The 21,631-nt window shown below is 45.7% G+C and overlaps 1 protein-coding gene across 4 annotated transcripts in view; it reads right to left on the reverse strand.

The window, feature by feature from the left end:
• Window positions 1-317: 317 nt before the first annotated feature.
• Atg4a (Autophagy-related 4a) overlaps window positions 318-21,631 on the reverse strand; it is a 39,217-nt gene continuing 17,903 nt past the window's right edge. For all 4 annotated transcript variants that reach the window (XM_072286573.1, XM_072286575.1, XM_072286574.1 and 1 more), the window contains exons 10-13: window positions 12,165-12,304; window positions 10,327-10,383; window positions 8,707-8,821; window positions 318-578 (exon numbers count right to left, since the gene is read on the reverse strand). In XM_072286573.1, the coding sequence (XP_072142674.1) occupies window positions 514-578; window positions 8,707-8,821; window positions 10,327-10,383; window positions 12,165-12,304 (377 nt within the window). In that variant the 3' untranslated portion in view covers window positions 318-513. The remainder of the gene's footprint in view (window positions 579-8,706; window positions 8,822-10,326; window positions 10,384-12,164; window positions 12,305-21,631) is intronic.

Genomic DNA, 21,631 nt, shown 5'->3' on the forward strand with positions numbered 1-21,631 from the left:
TTATGTGTACTTGTGTCATGTTCAAAAAATGTCCAGGGGGCTGCCGACGCTAATGTTTCACCTCTAAGCCACATTATAAAAAAAATTAAACATGTTACACACAGAATCGACACCACAAAGGAAAAAGAAAGCATACCGTCCATTCTGTGCATGTTTATTTCTGACGGCCGCCAACTAATCTAATGACAGGTTGTTTTGCAACTCATTGTATCAACATTAAAATACCTATTGACAAAGTTTTGTGAAAAGAGATGCTACGGAAATTCAATATGTAGTTGGAAGAAGCACATCAATCACAAAAAATAACACAAGGAGAATTTTTTGCACAAATACTGGCGGCGTATATTTATTCGTAAGTCTTCCTGTATAAAAAAAGCACTTGACATTGTATCATATTGGCAATATTATAGATACAGCAGGCCTGAAGAGCGCATAGCATCTCCTCAAAGAAAGGCTAACAGTCAATAAGCAGGCAGAGTCTTTAGCGTCCTTTTTTTTGCAGATAGGTACAGCTTAGAGAATCTCAAATTCGTCGTCCGAAGTGTCATACTTGCGCTCTTGCTCTAGAACCGTGAATTCTGGGGAAAAAATAAAACAATATAATGTCACCCAAGACACCAGTAGTATAATATATAAAGGAAATTCCAGGTTAAATACATCGGGTAAAAAAATTTCATGAGAAATTTGGTGCACAGAAAGAATAAAACATGTACAAGGGGGGTCCCCAGAAGAAGCAGGAATGGTTTCCCCCCTCCCCGCCACCACAAAAAAGAAAACAACGGAATTTCACACAGGTCAAAAAGCACATAGTTCCCTCCAAGGTAATCTATAATGCAGTCAATATACTTGTCCAACCTTTTATGATACTGCTTTGTTCAAAGCAACACTAGCTGCTCAAGCTTAATGCTGTTGAGTGCCTCCTGCATGGTTGCCTTCACCTCACACACAGTGGTAAATCTCCTTTATTTATTTACTTTTCTTTTTAAAAATAAACCAATAATTTAGCAGATGCCGAACAAATAAACAAAGAAACAACGACCACCGCATTCCCACGAGTGCATTTGCCGCATTTTTTTCAGTCTTGGTGAACAAAATGTCCTCAACTGGCATGACAGTTGCTTGGTTTTGGAGTCATACTCACAGCACCAGCTTACACCACCCCTGACGATCTTCGATACAAGGTGTGGGTCACTTTCAACATGATTTTTCAAATCCTGGCCCAAAATCAAACTATTTAAGTGCTCTCTGCCTTGTTTTTTTGTCCTCTGTGAGCAGGCGGGAAACAAACATTACAGCAAAGCGTCTCATGCCTAATTACTCGCAAAACCCACTCACAAGAGCTCTAAATTATGCCAGCAGCTTCTGAAATGTTGACGATTGTGTAGCGATGACTCTCGTTGATCTTTTGCAAACCCCACCTCTTTGACAATCTCATAGAAATTAGGATGGACTTTAGTGCTCATTTTTCCTCTTGAAACCACCCAGACGACTCAAAAACTTTTTTACGGTTCAGTGCATCCTACATAAATGTTGTTTGGAGTATTTCAGGCATTTCTTTGGTTGTTTTCCCAAGAAGTAATCAAAATCTCAAGGAGATTGGCCGCTTGCTACAAACAGATGTCACGATTTTTCAAGAGCAGTGCGAGAACAGTTGCAACAACTGTCACCACAACTCCGTACAACATTTCACGGCGACGTCAACTTAGTTACCGACCAGTGAAGTGCTCACCTACACCTGCCTCGTGGGAGAACACAGCAGTACAATTACGAAGGGTGCTATAGAATCACCAGTTATTTTGGGGGTACCAGCTAGTACACTAAAGGTTGCAGTGCCATATGCAGTAAAGGTTGCAGTAAAAGTCAAAAGAGTTAGTGCAAAGGCCTATAGCTTCTCTGTCAATAGTAGCAGCTGGAAACCTGATATTTAATTGCAAGTCTCTATTTTCCATGTTATAGAAGTCGGGAAATCGGTCAGTTTAAATTGAAGTAATATATGTGGTGCATGTTACTCAAGCACCATTATAAAAATTTCCATAATGAAAAGCATCCCTACAGGCAAGTAGGCATATTTTTAAAGTGTAGTCAAGTGGGCATACACCTTCCAAACATCCAAGAGGAGCAGAGCACAAACATCCATTGGCCAAGCAGGAGAAATTTCGATACACATTGAGAGCAGCAGAATGAAGTTCTGAACTGCGCCCTCATCGATAACAGTCAATTTGGAAAATTTAGAGACTCTCCTGATTGCTTTTATCATGCTATATGTTTGATCTGTTTGCCAACTTCGAATGTGAGGGAATTATAAAGACACACTTTCTCCTCACACCTGCTTTCACAGCACTTGAATTGTTCCAATTGCAAAGCACGGAAACATGTTCCCACTTTACCTGTGCACTACCTGTCATGGAAAGCCATGAGCATTTACGTTTGCCAGCTGGGGGTCACTTTGGGAAACAAGATGACAAAACTTTAGACAAGTATAATTTCATAAATTATGGAATGGATGGAAAAACTTTATTGACGTCCATCGGAACATGCACTAGCATGTAGCAGGCCGCTCCCACGTCGGGACAGAAAGGCCTAGCCTCTCCACCACATCAAAGGCCCATTGGACTGCCCATAGTTGAGCTTCAAAATCGGGACTGCATAGGGCAGTCTCCCACTTGGATGGTGTAACGTCTTTGTCGCAGCATAACGCGGGGCACCTCCATAGCACGTGATCTAAGCTGGCAAAGTCTCAGCAAAGTGCGCAAGTGTTTGACGTCTGAATTTCAGGGTAGATCCGGTGTAAGAGGGCAGGGCTAGGGTATGTCCCAATTTGCAAGAGTCTGAGTGTCAATGCCTGAGGCCTGTTAAATTTACTGTGTGGCGGCGAATACCTCTGCCTCCCCAGATAAAAGTACTTTGCAAGTTCGTTGTATGAGGCAGGGGAATCCCTATTGTCCGGAACCTCAGTGCCATGCCAATCGGTAGCTACGCGGTTCCAGTTCCAGTTAACTAAGCCTAAGATGGTTGCTGCAGGTATAGGTATAACGCTGGAGTGTAATAAGCTGTCTGCTATTACTATGAGACTTCTTTGAGCGGATTGAAAAAATACAAGAGTGAGTCCTTTTCACAAGAATGCTCTTATCAAGAACAATGACTATCAAGACTGATGCAATTCCGTGATGTAAGTATACTTGTTTTCTTTGATGAGCATTTGTTACTGCATTTTTTACTTGACACTGACTAAGAGGCACTGGTGCTGCACAAGTTTCACACAGGTGTTAAATTACTATACCAAGTGGAACACTCTAAGTATGAGAGCTAATGCCTACCCCAGATTATTGTAAAAGCTTAGTCCTCAGACAACTTTCCCAATCAACGGGAAAGTTACTACTGGAGAGAGCATCATGACAGGCCATACACAAGCGAGCATCTGGCCAGTGTTTCTTTTGAATTATATGGGTGTGCACAACCATCAGCCTGACGGCTAAGTGATGCAGCAGAATGGCTTCACAAGAGCTACACAACATTATGCTTACACTCCACACAGCACACATACATCAAGCGATCTTTAAAAGTGACATGCACTCATAACTGTATCTACAAAATTCATCAAAAGAGAAAGCTCGTGTGCTGAACATTCAATGTTACAGAGAACTGCACAACACGACGTGCATTTGCAAGCCCAACCTCCTTTGCCATGCAGGCTTTCTCTAAGGACTGAAACTTTAAATTTTGGCCGGTATGGACCACAGTGGTGCTTAATCTTTAATTATGCACATTGGGATTATGAAAAAGATAATACCGATTTTAGTTTGATTCAGTGCCTTCCTCTTTATTTGCCAGCAAGATACAGGTGCTGCACTTGCTGGCTCTGTAAGCATCAGGCTGAATTCAGGTGGGACCAAACAATTCCTTCATGGCATAAAACTTTGAAGTCTTCATAAAACCCTGAAATTCAGACGTCAAACCCTTGCGCACTTTGCTCAGACTTTGCCAGCTTAGATCACGTGCTATGGAGGTGCCCCGCATTATGCTGCGACAAAGACGTTACACCATCCAAGTGGGAGACTGCCCTATGCAGTCCAGATTTTGAAGCTCAACTATGGGCAGTCCAACGGGCCTTTGGTGTGGTGGAGAGGCTAGGCCTTTCTGTCCCGACGTGGGAGCAGCCTGCTACAAGCTAGTGCATGTTCCGACGGACGTCAATAAAGTTTTTCCATCAATTCCATAATTTATGAAATTATACTTGTCTAAAGTTTTGTCATCTTGTTTCTCAAAGTGACCCCCAGCTGGCAAACGTAAATGCTCATGGCTGAATTCAGGTGGGACCAAACAATTCCTTCATGGCTCTACAATTGTTTTGCTTGCTTTACCACATTGCTAGAAATATTTGAAGTTCACTGTACAAAGTAGTTACCACCGACTTCTATTGCACACTCCTTAATGATGCCCATAAGATTGTCGTTCATTGTTTCAATACTGAGGTCCTCTTCCTGAGTTAAAGCCGAATACCTGTTCTGTAGTTTGATCCGGAATTCCTCGAGTTTCCCTCTTACCGCTAACTCATTTATTGGCTTCTTATGTACCAGTTTCTTCCGTTCCCTCCTCAAGTCTAGGCTAATTCGAGTTCTTACCATCCTATGGTCACTGCAGCGCACCTTGCCGAGCACGTCTACATATTGTATGATGCCAGGGTTCGCACAGAGTATGAAGTCGATTTCATTTCTAGTCTCACCATTCGGGCTCCTCCACGTCCACTTTCGGCTAACCCGCTTGCGGAAAAAGGTATTCATTATCCGCATATTATTTTGTTCTGCAAACTCTACTAATAACTCTCCCCTGCTATTCCTAGAGCCTATGCCATATTCGCCCCCTGCTTCTCCAGCCTGCTACCCTGGCATTGAAGTCGCCCATCAGTATAGTGTATTTTGTTTTGACTTTACCCATCGCCGATTCCACGTCTTTATAAAAGCTTTCGACTTCCTGGTCATCATGACTGGATGTAGGGGCGTAGACCTGTACTACCTTCAATTTGCACCTCTTATTAAGTTTCAAAACAAGACCTACCACCCTCTCGTTAATGCCATAGAATTCCTGTATGTTAGCAGCTATATCCTTATTAATCAGGAATCCGACTCCTAGTTCTCGTCTCTCCGCTAAGCCCCGGTAGCACAGTACGTGCCCGCTTCTTAGCACTGTATACGCTTGTTTTGTCCTCCTAACCTTTCTGAGCCCTATTATATCCCATTTACTACCCTCCAGTTCCTCCAATAACACTGCTAGACTCGCCTCACTAGATAACGTTCTAACGTTGAACGTTGCCAGGTTCAGATTCCGATGGCGGCCTGTCCGGAGCCAGGTATTCTTAGCACCCTCTGCTGCGTCACAGATCTGACCTCCGCCGTGGTCAGTTGCTTCGCGGCTGCTGGGGACTGAGGGCCGGGGTTTGATTGTTGTATTCATATAGGAGGTTGTGGCCAAGTACTGCACCAGGGTGGCCAATCCTGCTCTGGTGAGAGAGTGCATAACCGGTTCTGGTCACTGGGATCAGGCCGCACTCCAGGCCTGTTTGCGCAATTTTCTCAACACACATTTTTTTTTTTTCTTCCGGTGGAGAATCGCGCGGCACCAGGGTTCGAATTACGGTCCTCTTGCATGCAAGGCGGATACTCTACCGCCCGCGCAGGAGTTGTAAGCCTCATTTAACCTACAGTTAGACAGGAGACCAGTAAGCTATCGCAGGAGACGAAAGATCTGATCAAGAAACGCCAATGTATGAAAGCCTCTAACCCTACAGCTAGAATAGAACTGGCAGAACTTTCGAAGTTAATCAACAAGCGTAAGACAGCTGACATAAGGAACTATAATATGGATAGAATTGAACTGGCTCTCAGGAACGGAGGAAGCCTAAAAGCAGTGAAGAAGAAACTAGGAATAGGCAAGAATCAGATGTATGCGTTAAGAGACAAAGCCGGCAATATTGTTACTAATATGGATGAGATAGTTCAAGTGGCTGAGGAGTTCTATAGAGATTTATACAGGACCAGTAACACCCACGACGATAATATGAGAGAGAATGGTCTAGAGGAACTTGAAATCCCACAAGTAACGCCGGAAGAGGTAAAGAACGCCTTGGGAGCTATGCAAAGGGGGAAGGCAGCTGGGGAGGATCAGGTAACAGTAGATTTGTTGAAGGATGGTGGGAACATTGTCCTAGAAAGACTGGCCACCCTATATACACAATGCCTCATGACCTCGAACGTACCGGAATCTTGGAAGAACGCTAACATAATCCTAATCCATAAGAAAGGGGACGCCAAAGACTTGAAAAATTATAGACCGATCAGCTTACTGTCCGTTGCCTACACAGTATTTACTAAGGTAATCGCAAATAGAATCAGGAACACCTTAGACTTCTGTCAACCAAAGGACCAGGCAGGATTCCGTAAAGGCTACCCAACAATAGACCATGTTCACACTATCAATCAGGTGATAGAGAAATGTGCAGAATATAACCAACCCTTATATATAGCCTTCATTGATTACGAAAAAACGTTTGATTCAGTCGAAACCTCAGCAGTCATGGAGGCATTGCGGAATCAGGGTGTAGACGAGCCGTATGTAAAAATACTGGAAGATATCAATAGCGGCTCCACAGCAACCGTAGTCCTCCATAAAGAAAGCAACAAAATCCCAATAAAGAAAGGCGTCAGACAGGGAGATACGATCTTTCCAATGCTATTCACAGCATGTTTACAGGAGGTATTCAGAGACCTGGAGTGGGAAGAATTGGGGATAAAAGTCGATGGAGAATACCTTAGCAACTTGAGATTCGCTGACGACATTGCCTTGCTTAGTAACTCAGGAGACCAATTGCATGCATGCTCACTGACCTGGAGAGGCAAAGCAGAAGGGTGGGTCTGAAAAATAATCGGCAGAAAACTAAAGTAATGTTTAACAGTCTCGGAAGAGAACAGCAGTTTACGATAGGTAGCGAGGCACTGGAAGTGGTAAGGAAATACATCTACTTAGGGCAGGTAGTGACCACGGATCCGGATCATGAGACTGAAATAACCAGAAGAATAAGAATGGGCTGGGGGTCGTTTGGCAGGCATTCTCCAATCATGAACAGCAGGTTGCCATTATCCCTCAAGAGAAAAGTGTATAACAGCTGTGTCTTACCAGTACTCACGTATGGGGCAGAAACCTGGAGGCTTACGAAAAGGGTTCTGCTGAAATTGAGGACGACGCAACGAGCTATGGAAAGAAGAATGATGGGTGTAACTTTAAGGGATAAGAAAAGAGCATATTGGTTGAGGGAACAAATGCCGGTACAGTCGCCGACCGTTTATTCGGACCTCACGGGGACTTCGGAAATGTCCGAATAAACAGGTGTCCGAAAAAGCAGATTAAGAAAAAAAAATGAAATTCTTTATTTCCACACACTTATTCGGGCTCGGCAGTAGGCTTGAAGAAATCGTGAGTGCGCCGTTGCACGCTGTTCCGTTTACGCGCAATCAGATAAGCCTGAATCTCGGTGAGGGTCGTACGGTCACTATAGGCGGCTGAAAGCACAGTCACTGCTTGTGCACGCTCCGCATGCGACGGCAGCGTAGCACATGGTGCGTCATCTTCCGACTCATCGTCCGGCGGTGCAGCAGAAACCTGACGAATGATCTCGCCGTCGTCAGCACCTGTGAAACTGTCAAATGAGACGGTGTCCGGAATCGCAATGCAACTACTGCGCAGGTCTCGGCAGAACATTTTCCGCGTCAGTAGGGAGCACATCGGAAGGCGACAAATCTTAGGCCTCCCGGCACCTGCTTGCCGGCATTCCCCAGCGCAGTCTGCGCGGGCACTGTCAGCACCATTAGACACTTGACGCGATGTTTCCGTACGCCGCGTTGGATCACCGAAACCTCGACGCAGCACACAAAGCAAACGCCACCGTGCCGACACCAGTCGCACAAACGAAAAACGTGGCCTGCTCACAGCGTCGTGTGCGAAAGAAACAAATCAGCTGCTGGATTGTCTTGACATGGCTTACTAAGCTGAAATCGGAACTGCTGTACGGCCACTCCATCGAACCAGGCAGGAACGATGATGATGAGCGGGGATTTCCAGTAGCGCCACTTCGTGGGGCAGCAAGGAGGCTCCGTTCAAAACAAAAATGGCGTTCAGCAAGTCGAACTATGCGCCGGTCAGAGTCAGTGCATGATGCCCTCGGTCGAGTTGGCTGAAGGAGTGTCCGAAAAATCAGACGAGAGGTTGCAAGGTGTCCGAACTTTCGGCAGTTGTTATACATTGTGGTCTATGGGGAGAACGGCGGTGCCGCGAAGCTGACCGAATAATCGGGCATGTCCGAATTTTTGGAGTCCGGAAAATCGGTCGGCGACTGTAAATGACATCCTAGTTGAAATCAAGAAAAATAAATGGCCATGGGCCGGACATGTAATGAGGACGGAAGATAACCGATGGTCATTAAGGGTTACGGACTGAATCCCAAGGGAAGGGAAGCATAGCAAGGGGCGGCAGAAAGTTTGGTGGGCGGATGAGATTAAGAAGTTTGCAGGGACAACATGGCCACAATTAGTACATGACCGGGGTAGTTGGAGAAGTATGGGAGAGGCCTTTGCCCTGCAGTGGGCATAACCAGGCTGATGATGATGTACTAAGTAGGTTCTAATTGAGAAGTAAACAAAAAAAATGACCACGAACCAGTGCTTTGGGGCTCTTGATCAAGTCGGTGCAGCTCCTCTGTGAAGTCTGGCCATCCGAGTGGTCTGTGCTCTGTGATCTCAAATAGTGGCTGCTTCATCTGGCTAATCAAGTGCTACAAGGCAAAATTGAATAAGGAATTCGGGCTAAAGCTCTGACAATTTGCAGAGCTGATAGGCACACAGACGTACAACAAACAAGCAATTGACGACAGACAAGTGGTTATAGTTTCTAAATACGGTAAATGTAAATGCACGATGTGAGTGAAGCAAAATTTTAATTTTTCTAGAAACTTACTTGTTCTACATAAATTGTTTTACCACAATTCACATAATGAGCAGCCACACATATTAAAAACATGCACTCAAGGGCTTGCGCATTGAGACATTCAAATAAGACATTATTGCCCAAATGTATCATTCATTTGAAGGGGCCCTGAACCACCCTTCGGGCTTGGCGAAATAACATAGCCCGTGGGTAGCATACACTGCTGTGAACATCTCAGCCAAGTTTTGCAGTCATACGCGGTGCATGGAGCTCACAACTGGATCGTGAAGTCACCTTTCTCTCAAACGCTCTGTTTTCAACAGAAGGCCCTGTCCTCACTTTCTTCTCGACACACTATTTCATCATTTCCTTAGACGGCTGCTATTGGCCAATAGCTGACATCAAACTGCAGTCCGTTACATGGCATAGATGACACGGCCGCTGCGAGGTGCCGCCACAGGTACACTGGCTGAGCGCACTGCGGCTTGGTGAAGAGAACAGCGTTTGGCTTATGTTTGGCGCATCGTAGGCACCAAAGGTGGAAGTCGTGGCATCTATGTTAACATCCAAAATAAAATTTGAACTGTGCGCCACGGTGACATTTAGAAGCCGGAGCATTGTGGGCCTGCCCCAATGCGCCATAGCCTTCGCAGTGCAAGGCACTGACTGTTGAAGGATCAGGAGCACAGCGGAGGCCGTGTATGATTGCCAATACCATAGCTTCTGCTGAACGCATTGAAGTACTTTTTGCAGCAAAGTATTTCTGAAATAGCCTATTTTCACTTCAAATGCCTTTCTCCCCTTCCATAAGAAGTGTTTCAGGGGCACTTTAAATGCCCACAAAATATGTAACACTTCAGCCAAGACAATAATAGTCTTTTTTTAAAATCCAAGGACACCTAAGCACTTCTTACAAGTTGTGAATGCAAAAGCATTAATGTCCGATTATACACTGCTGAGCAGTCCTTCAAGTTATGAACTCCTCGCGGGCAGGCGAGCGTGTTGAGAAACTTGGAGCATTTTGATTTGGCTTTACCAAGGCGCAGTTAAAACAAAGGCGAGAGCTTGCGCAAACAAGGAACACGCGGATAACACAGGCTTCTGATAGCTAGGCTAACAGGGTGTCGCGGCAATGCCCTCTCCCCTCACGCAACACCTGGCGTGCTATCGCAGCCAGCAGGCGTTCCCTTTCACTCGCTCTGCTCCGTTGAGGTGCGCTCGTGACGTGGCATCGCAGCCAATGGGAATTTACCTGCTGTTGCACTGCTACAGATCACAGGTGCCAGCTTTTTCGCTCAAAGGGCCATTTGACGCTTTCACATCAAAATAAATAAATATAAATAAGGCACTCACTTTGTGCGCCAAATTGCACCAACTGTCAAACTCTGCTTCTGTTGGCAGGTAGAAGCACTAAAAAAGAAAGAAAGAAAGGAATGAATTCTAAACCATCCACGAAGAAGCAAACACACTTAGAAAACTCTATTATACGGAGTTGAGGATTGCCAGATAAACCAAATTGAAGGTATTCATAAACTTTCCAAGTTTTCCATGTGTTTTTGTTGTTACAGTGAGCAGCTATTCACCCAGTAGTCACAGTCCAGTCTGAGTTATAATTTCAAAGGACACCAAAAGTGCTGTTACATGAGGTACTGTTTCTTGGCATCGAATTTTAGACTGTCCCTTTTTTAACTTACATGATGATATGGTGCCAAAGCAAATTGTTTTTGCATTAAGTGTGCTAATTCTGATGCACTCCTATTTCCCACAACAGATATGGACTTCACTCTATTAGACATTTATAAATTGCCACTTGGAAACAACACACATGAGTTTGGGAAAACGCATATTCACACATAAGCCATATCTGCAACATTTACAAAATCAAGCTGTAAGAATTACGAATACCTGTAGTTAGACACATGCAGTACTAATTTACAGCTCCTTAGCCCCCTAACTGCCAATGACGAGTTAAATCATCAAGACAAAGGTTCCACTACCTTCTAATTCTGACACATAATAGAGCCTCTAGCCATCTTTTTTTTTTGCAACGAGAGTAGTAAAAGCGCTATAGGCATTCTTGGTATACATTTTAGAGAAAAAAGTCAAAATAAATGCAGCTTTTAAAGCAATCTGCATTTTTCATCAATATTTTTAAAATTCATGATGGCAGTTAAGGGGTTAAGCATGCTACCATTATACTACATACCTCAGCACAAATTGACTTTACTGATATACTGCATACCCAACCATAAAGTACTTTAGATGGTACAATTAAAGTTTCTACCCTTGCTTAACACCTTAACAATACAAAATTTTTTTCTAACAAAAATTTACTTAAACCCCAGTCACACGGAGCATGTTCAATATGGATCAAGCCCAATTGGGATCGAGTTCCTTGATCATGACTGGCTCCTTTGTGCAAGCTGCAGAAAGAAGCCAATCGCAAACAAGAACTTCGATCCCAATCAGACTTTATCACGGTCAAAAGTTCTGCGTGGCTGGAGTATTGCTTCCTTGAATAACAACTAGATAGATTTAGCTTGTCTAGTATTCCGGTAAACGCGGGCGGACTGGACGCCCTGCTGGATGGGCAGAAGCGTAAACGTGAGCAGCCCGAGTGGTGCAGCCGCCCAGTGGTGCACAGCTCAACCAGACAAACACAGAACTAATACTGCAGTAACCAAGGGTATTCTTTTTCGCTGCAGGTCTAAATTTTCACAGTGGCTTAATTGTGTCACGATTCCCCAGCACCAGAAATTTATACCAGCAGCAAAGTAGAACATACTTCGTTGATGCAATATTAGCTCTGTGTTTGTCTGGTTCAGTTCTGTGCCAGAAGATGACACCACCTGTCAAGCTGCTCATGTTTATGCCTTCTGCCCATCCAGTAAAATGCCATCAGCGTGCATTTACTGCAATACCAGACAAGCTAAAACTCTTTACTAATTATGATAGATTTACTGCTGTTCTATGCACAGAGTGAAACCTTGATAAACAAATATTGATATTGTGTAATGTTAAACTTAGCATGACCAGCACTTGGAATATTGAATGTACATTGCTTTTACCATGAGAGCTGATTGAATGAGCTTCGATTCCGCTTGAGATATTACATCAATTGAGTATTCTACATGGCTAGAGCTAAATACGAGGCAGAGACACTAGCAACATTTTGCCGCCTCATTTCCTACAAGAGCAATGGAAGGGTCGAGCTGGCCAATATCCATCCTGCTGGCGTGGGCACAATGGTAGCTCTCATCTTCAGGACACTCTACATCCAGGTCAACTGCAAGTTGGGTGGTGTGTGGGTCCAGGAACACTAGGTGATCACCTAACAAGAAAGATCAAAGACAGCATGATTAATTTCATACAACTAGGACCATCATCAGGTAAAGCAGATTACTGGGCCTGTTCATATAAAATAAAGCTTTCCAGCACTCTGGACCAGGACATAGAAGGACAATGTACCAGTTCCCTTTTCTATGTCCTTGGGTGGCATGCTGCTTCACATGTGGAAGGCAGTCACTGATACAACGTTGTACATCTTCGAAGGAAAAGCCCATGCCAACATATCAAATGTATCGTTAAGCTCACCTTGAAGATCTGAGTAAAGTTCTGCAATGTGTACAAAGTGCACCGAGTGCTGTTAGTTTCGTATGTGCTGTGCTTTCGAGGCTTAGCTCGCATTGAAGCGACACGCAGTCTATTTGCTTACTGTTGCTGCCACGCATCCTCACTCCTGCATTTTGACAGCGAGTTTCCACGGTCATCAAATGAGATGTGTTCATGTTTACCTGTGCGCACATGACACCGTGTTTGTTAATTTAGTTAGTAAGCGAAAATGTTTACAAGTTTATACAGCTGATAAAGCTACTATCCTTCCTTCATACAGTTATCTACTAATTTGCTATCACAATCAATTCTTTGCCTTTGGGCAAAACTGTGTCTTTCTTTAACTGTATAATTGTGACAAACATTGCTACATTGCAACGGGTAACATCTGGCACCTGCAGTATGACGCCATTGTAAGTGGAAATGCAAACCAGCAGACAATCGTTTGCAATGCCAAATTGAGAGTGGCAATCATCTGGTTATATATAAAAAAAAATCAGCAAGCTTCAGTGATTCCTCCGACTCTCAACTTATTAACTGCCAAAAGCAGCAGGAACATACAACATCTCAAGAACAACTTTGTGAAGCGCAGCGTCATCTTTGTCCACTGTGGCCTCTGAAATTCATATGTAGATGAGATTACTCTCACAGTCTGCATGGCATTGGTGCATGAAAGCCTTCACAAATTGCCAAGAGAGAATGTCACTTGATAGCTCAGTAGTTAGCATGTCTGGCTCTCAACTGCACGATGCCACAGGGGCACGAGTCCCCAGCAGCAGTGGCAAGCAAATGTTTGTTTTAATATTAAAATTAAGTTATGGGGTTTTACGTGCCAAAACCACAATCTGCTTATGAGGCACGCCGTAGCGGGGACTCCGGAAATTCGAACCAGCTGGGGTTCTTTAACGTGCACCTAAATCTAAGTACACGGGTGCTTTCGCATTTTGCCCTCATCGAAATGCAGCCGCTGTGGCTGGAATTCGATAGCCGCTGTGGCTGGAATTCGATGCCACAAGTTCATGCTTAGAAGCCCAACACCGTAGCTACTAAGCAACCACGACAGGTAATGTTTGTTGTCCTTCTTTGTAAGAGGAGTGAACCTGAGGATGAAATGGCAGCCTGATGACACAACGATGTTAGCGTGACAGTGACCGCATAATCAAAAGGATGAACAAACATATGCAGCAAGCCCAGTTTCAAGCTCTGAACTGCTGTTGCAGTAACAAAAGTTATTCTTAACGACCAATTATAGGGATGCATCCACCACAAAAAAAATTCTGTAGCCAGAATTTGCACCATGCGCATATACCAGCACCTTCATAATGATTGCAGTTCATCGTTCTGCCAATTTATGCCCAGAGAAATAGCTCCGAGATGCCGAAGCAATGCTGTACACAACTTTTATTTCAGTCTTATCAGAAATGCCTTAAGCTGCGTGAACCATTTACAGTCACCTTCCCAAGAATCTCATGTGTTTAATGTTCTTGTAAACACGTAATGTCCTGAGGTGATCCAATCTTATCAGGGTTGAATCACCTTGTTCTTACTGCATATCTGACCTTCGATGAAAACACACGGCAAAAATTATGTCGCACACCTCATCATGAGAAGTTCCATTTTCTAAAATTCAAATGCTTCATGGAATAATTTAACAAATTAAGAGCCTCAGAACAGGGCAATTTTTTCAGGACCTGTGAAAGCAATTACTATTTGAACGAACAATACAGTCTACGACAACAGCAAAGCTTTCAGCTGCAAGTGACTGACTAATATGACTGGCAGTTAAACATGAAGGGGCCCTGAAACACTTTTTATCGGAGTTAAAAACTGCATTTGGCATTAAAATTTACTATTTCAGAAATACTTTGCAGCAAAATGTACTTCAATAACTTCAGCAGAAGCAGAGTTATTTATATTCAATGCCTTGCACTGCAAAGGCTACGGCAGAGTAGGACATGCCTGCAACGCTCCGCCCACTGAACATCCCCAAGGCAAGCAGTTCAAATTTGACTTTGGATGTTGACATAGAAGTCACCACTTCCAATTTTGGTGCCTATGACGAGCCAAACTCAGAGGCTATCTCTCAGCTTACGGATGAGTCCACGGTGTCTCATCCCTTTGCTTGGCTACACTGTACGAGAGAACTACACGCAGCTCTTATTTTCTCACAACGAATGGCAAGTAGCACATTTTCTTTTGCACTTATCTCTGTGGCAATCACACAATTTCCGAGGGTCGAACAAAACAGCATCTTTACGTTCACTAGTGCAAGTACGTAGAGTAAGCGATGGATGCCGCACTGCTGACTCATGTTGAAGGGATTCCTAAACTAACAAGCTTCTACCATAATGGTGACATACCTCAAGGGTGTGCAACTCGAGAAGCCAACCTGTTCCAGTCTGATGTTGGCGCTCAGGCTCACTCGCCATGCGCCTGAAGCCATATCACCCACAAGGACCAACCACTGAGAGTACATGGTTGTCCTCAGTAAGTTGAAGTGAGCTAAGCAAGCGGGCTCGTCATGGCGCCCCGCAGAGGCCAACCTCAATGCTACGTAGCAAACACATCTACATATGTGCGCTATGTTTGTTATGTGCATGACAGGGTTGGATCACACACTCGCGCTGATACACTTCAGTCTGGCCCTGCTGTGTGGTGCAGACCAGCTTTGTCTCGCACCAGCTTGACCGATGGATAGTAGCCGCATCCAAATAGCCCAATCTGAAGTGATATCTGCCAAGACCTCAAGCCAGGAGTGCCAGAAGTGGCAGGAGTGAGCGCACACTGGCAAGCATATGTGTAGTCTCAGCTTAGTTTTCTAATTGTTTTAGGTAAGCTGTGTGTTTAAAGCTAATCAAAATTAGCGAGACCTGATGGCTACAACACCAATAAGCAGTGTGGCCAAAGTTTATTTCCTACATGGGCTGCCACAGCCAAGTGTAAACAGACAATAGCCAGCTTCTTCCAGAAGTACATAAATTTTATCAAAATTTTCGCTTACTTCAGCCTGTTTATTAAACAGCGTAAATAAATATACACAGTAACAGTCGGAAGAAGTGCGCTGACCTAAACACCCTTCTTGGTTGATGACAGCTATCAGCCAATAGCAGCCATCTGTGGAAATCTTGCATATGACAACATTGGCAAGCTACCAGCAGTTTCAAAACAGGTTAGGAGAAGATCTCATTTGAAAAGAAAGTGTCTGAAAAAAACGCAACTTCGCCCTCCTCTTGTGAGCTCCACGTGCTGCACACAACTGCAAAGTTTGGCTGAGATTTTCACAGCAGCATATGCTATCCGTGGACTATGGTTTTTCACGAAGCCCGAGCGGTGGTTCAGGACGTTTTTAAAGGGCCCCTCACCAGGTCTGGCCATATTGAGCTGACAATCACAGTGCATACAATGCAGGCTAACGATTGTGTCTGTTAAGTATTACATTGCTACACACCACAGAAAGAGCTGAAATTTAAAACCAAACACCGTTTGCTCTTCACCTCGCGGGCACCACGCTCCCTGCTGGAAAGGTGACATGTATGTGCAAGTGCGACTACGTACATGTACAGTATAACCTCGTTCATACGTTTTTTAAAAAAAATTAAAAGAAGAACTTACAAACCAGGAAAACGTACGATCCACAGTAACTAAAAATTTCACAGACTCAACTATATCTGACATCTATGCAAGACGTAGCATTGCATGGATCGTTGTGGCCCGAGACACGTTTTGTTGTTTTCCTGTTGTGTGGTGTTTTAAGAGAGCAAGGGGAAACCAAAACAAAACCAAGCTGGTTGGCAATACCGGATGCCACTGTAGCGAAACGTGATGCGCACATCGCATCGCCTGCAGCAGGGAATGGCCGTGCATTTGGATTATTGCCAACTAAAAGTACAGTCAAACCCCGTTACAACCAACACCACATTAACGAACATTTCAGATTAACGAACTTTTCAGAAATCCCATGCCGACTGCTTATAGTTTCAATGTAAAAATATTTCACTATTACGAACTTCAGAATAACGAACATTTCAGAATAATGATCGTTATTTAATTTCCGTGTCATCTTAACAACACCTCAGTACTACGAACTCATATCCCGAAATGCGAGGATTCTTAGATTTCAGTGTATCCGTCACGGCAGTCGGAGCTCTAAGCTAGCAGACGACGCAGCACAAAAAGCGGGCACCTTGCAACTTGCTTCCCGCAAAAACCTGAGATGGCACGGGAGGAGGAAGATGCGGGCGGGGACTTTTTTTTTTTTTTTTTTTTCCTTCTCCGTTGCGGAGGCAACGATGCACCAGGTTTTGTGAGTGGAGAGGCCGGAGCATGGGCTCGTGAAACCTGAGACGGTGCGGCAGAAGGAAAAAAAATGTTGTAATTAACGCTGAAGTGGGCCTTTCTTTTTTTCCTGTTGCGGAGCCAACGGCGCATCACGTTTTTCTTGCTTGTTTTCTCAGTTGTTCGTGCGCTGTCACCCGTATCCGGTCTGTCCGTCTTGTTTTTCTTCTGTTGTGTTAGAAGTGCGTGCCGGCGTTCGCGTTGCCATGAGCTCAACAACTCTAACCACGGCGAAGAAGCGAAAGTAGTTTTCTTTGAGCGAGAAAGTAAACATCCTTCGCGAGATAGAAGACGGGAAGAAACAATCCGTCGTGGCTAAAGAACGTGGAGTGGCGCGGTCGACGATCGCCACAATTCTCAAAGACAAAGAGAAAATCTTTAAGCACCAGCAAGAATTTCAGCTTGCCCCATCAAGGAAGCGACTGCGGTTCGGCGATTTCCAGAATATTGACGCAGCAGTGCTGACTTGGTTTAAAGACGTGAGAGCACAGAATATGCCCGTGTCAGGCCCAATGCTGCAGGAGAAGGCGCGGCAGTTCGCTGCAATTCTTGAGGTCACCGGCTTCGAAGCGTCTTCTGGCTGGCTCCACCGTTTTCACCAACAAAACGGCGTAACCTGGCAGTCTGTGTCTGGCGAGGAGAAGGCAGCAGATGAAGCAGCAGCAGCCACGTGGAGGGAGGAAAGCTTTCACGAAATGGTCAAGTCTTCCGCAGTAGCTGATGTTTTTAATGCAGACGAGACGGCCTGCTTTTATCAGCTGCTCCCGGACAAGACAATGCATTTTAAAGGAGAACAATGCAGAGGCGGCAAAAAGTCGAAGCTTCGCGTCACTGTGCTGTATTGCTGCAATGCAGATGGCACTGAAAAGTTGAAGCCTCTGGTGATCGGGAGGTTTTCGAAGCCATGCTGCATGAAAAATGTAGTGTCGCTGCCGTGCCAGTATAGGGCGAATCAGCGTGCCTGGATGACCCGCGAGCTCTTTTCCGAGTGGCTGCTGACGGTAAACGAGAATATGAGGAAGGAGGGGCGGCACATTTTGATGATTGTGGACAATTGCTCGGCGCACATTGTCAACATACGGCTCACGAATGCGTGGCTCGAGTATTTGCCGCCGAACTGCACATCAGTACTTCAGCCACTGGACCAAGGAATAATAAGGAGCATGAAGTCGCACTTCCGGAAGCGCCTTGTTCAGCGGCTGCTCATCAATCTGCGCGTGCAGCACTCGACAGCCATCAACGTCCGACAGGCTGCGGAAATGCTGACACGCGCATGGTGGAGCGTCACGTCCACCACCATCCAAAACTGCTGGAAGAAGGCCAGCCTGACTATCACAGATGGCCAACCACAAACCGATTAACCGGCAGCGGAGGACAGTTCGAGCGAGCTTTGGAGCGAGGTGGCCAAGCAGCTAGCCGTCGATCCTTCAGTCACATTTGACGACTATGTCCAGTGTGACGACGCGACATGGACCTCAGCGGAGCTTGCCACTGATGACATACTGCAGAGCGTCCAGGGCACGGCGACTCAAGATGAGGAATGCAGCGACGACATGGATGATGACGTTACGGCGGCACCCGAAGACCGCGACGAGTCCGTGTCTGCGACAGATGCGTTGGACTACTTGCGAAAACTCCGCATATTTATAGCCAAAAGCGGCACAGTGACCGAAGGCGTGCATAAGAATGTGGACGGTCTGGAATCGTTCGTGCTGCGCCCGTCAGAAGACGATCACAGACTATTTCAAATAAATGTGCCTTGTCTGACGATCACGTGTGCATTGTGTGAGAAATGAGCTCAAGGAGGTACCGTTTCAAAGGTAGGACGTTTACGTTACTGAAATGCTATTGTTATGGCTAATGTTTGGGCTTTCACTATAACGATCTTTCAGAATAACGAACATTTTCCCGCGGTCCCCTGAAGTTCGTTATACCGAGATTTCACTGTATGCAGTACCACGGCCGCTCGATGAAAACGCACAGGTGCGGCCTGCCGTATGCGGCGGAGACGGCGTAGCTCGCCTAGTGTTCCGGGCCACCGCAGCGGCGCCACCAGTAGGGGAGAGCAGCCGGAGATATTTGCGGCGGATCGCAACGTGACAGCGCAGCTCGCCTGCTCTCGCCGCTATTTAAAGGGCGATAATAAATTTCTTATAGTGTTACTCATATTAGTAAGCATGACTATCGAATGTACCACGTCGGCGATGTTTCCACCAAAATATAGCAACTGTTCGTTTGTAACTAAAGTGGTTGCTTGGGCTATTCGCATTGTGCGCGTCTCTCTGTTTCCTCCTTCCTTGCCGTTGCGCTGTACACTCTCGGATATGTTGGTTTGTGCAACAGTTATTTCTGCAACAGCACAGCCGCTTGTTGACAAGTGCGCTTGTATTTACCAAAGCATTGTGTTTTTCCCTCTAGAAAAAAGAATACGAGCTAGAGCAGCGGAGAAGTTATAACTCCGTGTAGGAAAAATAATACTCTTTGTTGTTGTAATCACAGGTGCAGTACTTTCCTGGCGAGAGGCTTTTGCGCCAGGCGTACAAGTCGCTCAACTGACACGTTAATATCTCCTGCCCAGTTTGCATGGGACCGGTCGCAAGAGCTTTCTCAGGAAAACTTTGCACACTTCCATGGTACGGCCCTCCGCTCCGCAAGTCAGCTCACGGCATTGCAAAAGGTGCTGAAGAAAAAATTCTATACACCGCCGCTCCTTTATCATCAAAATGACGCCAATTCCACCAGTTGAATGGCCAACATATATATCTTTGCAGCGTTGAACGGCAAGGAAGCTTAAAAAGATTTCCGGATCTTACATGGTCATATCATTTGCTTGAGCAAGCCTTCCAAATTACACACTCCCTTAGAATGACGTTACCACATTTAGGCTTCTTCATGGAGATACTGCGGACTTGGTTCCTAATGAACTCGGCAGTCTTGTCGCCTTGAGCAATACTATCGAGTACCTTCGTAAAATAGGCAATGTCCTTGTTCTTTTCAAAAAACTGTGCGCGCTCCTCAGCTCCATCGACCTTCTCTTGAAGTGCCTGTAGCGCTCCTTTAAAGGGACACTAAAGGTTACCAGAAAGTCAAGTTAAAGTGGTAGAGCAATGTTCTAGAACGTCTAAGGCGTCAATATAATCGCGAACAGAGCCTTAGTAACCGAGAAATTGAGGTAAATGCATGACACGATTTGAGACCCCCCAGCGACATTCCGGTACTAGCCCGATGACGAAAGCACTCCTCATAATTTGTGTTACTAATACTGAACTACTCGTATTAAAAAATATTATTTCATTCGATTATAAGACGGAAGAAAATGCTACTTGTCTAGGTCTATTCGATTCTAAAAAAAAAAAACATTTTGACGTTACCCTTCAGTAGTATGGGTGGTCGAAAGGTTTCGTTTTCGCTGGACTGTGCGCGCTCGACTCTGCGCCGCGCACGCTTTGGAGTTTCAGTAGTTTCGTTATCGCGTCGTGCTGTGCGGGTTCTGCTGGCTCGCGAAACTTTCATTTGGAACAAGCAGCGAGAATACCACGTCCATGTGATGTCGTGGGAAGCCCTCGTTGCTTTCCCGCTCCGGAGAGCCGGTGTCGAGGCCGCCGTCGTAGTACGCAACGACGCCGGCAGTGCTAGCCATCAGCAGCAGGCCGTGCTCGTCAGTGCTCAAATCACTGAAGTTGAGCCCAGCATCGCGAGCCAATCTGTCGTTGTCAGGGTCCATTGCGACAAGCGTCGAAGTTTGGGTTATAGAATGAAGCACCAGCTTATGGTCGCGCGTTTCATCTTCCGCTAGCCACCATACTCCCGCTTTGGCTCTGCTGTCGGCTCTCTCTTGGCTCTGGTTCTGGCCGCGCGTTTGCGTTTTGCGCAGAAAAGCCGTAGCGCCGCCTGCGGACGCCGTTCTACTCGCCGATGGCGCAACGTCACTATGAGCCCATGATGTCAGTACTCCTCGATCGGAGGGCGGGCAATTTGAACTGCGCTAGAGGTACGCGGACGCTTCAGAACGCATTTTCCATTAAAATGAGTCTCTCCTTGGCACGAAGCAAGCGTTTCGAGGTTTCTGGGATGGTATTTCAACAGTCCACGTTGACTTAATAGTAACCTTTAGTGTCCCTTTAAGACGCGCGGCCTTCGCTTGTACGCGGCGCGTTCAAGCTTAGCGAAGGCCGTTTTTTCAAACTCGAGAGAAGTTTGGCATGATGCGTCTAGCAAATCATGCAATTTCCGCACAGGTTTCAACCACTGGCTCGGTGTTATTAGACATTACGGTTTCATTGCTGTCAGGCAGTGAGCCGGCCGTTTTGACTAACAGGCTCGTCATGTGAAGCAACAGTGCCCGCGCATTTTGCCCGTGACTGCGGATCACCCTATCTTCTTTCCAAGCGCGGCCGCTTCTTCCTTGGAGCTGACGTGGTCCTCGTGCTCATGTAGCTGTGATAACTGAGGAACACTGTCGGCACCGCAGTTGGCAAAAGCACCATCAACTTGGCGGTCGCCTTGTAGCGGCGCTCTGTAAAATGCAGAGCACACACCAATGACCTGTCATTTGGCTGCTATATTGTTCCTTTCTCGCCAGGTCCCTCCCGGGAAATGTTTCGCAGCCAAGCTGCACTGCGTTCTGAGTCGCTAGGGGAACTCGTGGTAGCGGATTTGGGTGTTCTTCGAAGCATTCGTCGTACACAGCGGCACGCAACAGTTGCGCGGC

Source organism: Dermacentor andersoni, chromosome 2, assembly GCF_023375885.2.
Source record: "Dermacentor andersoni chromosome 2, qqDerAnde1_hic_scaffold, whole genome shotgun sequence".
Classification (NCBI taxonomy): domain Eukaryota; kingdom Metazoa; phylum Arthropoda; class Arachnida; order Ixodida; family Ixodidae; genus Dermacentor; species Dermacentor andersoni.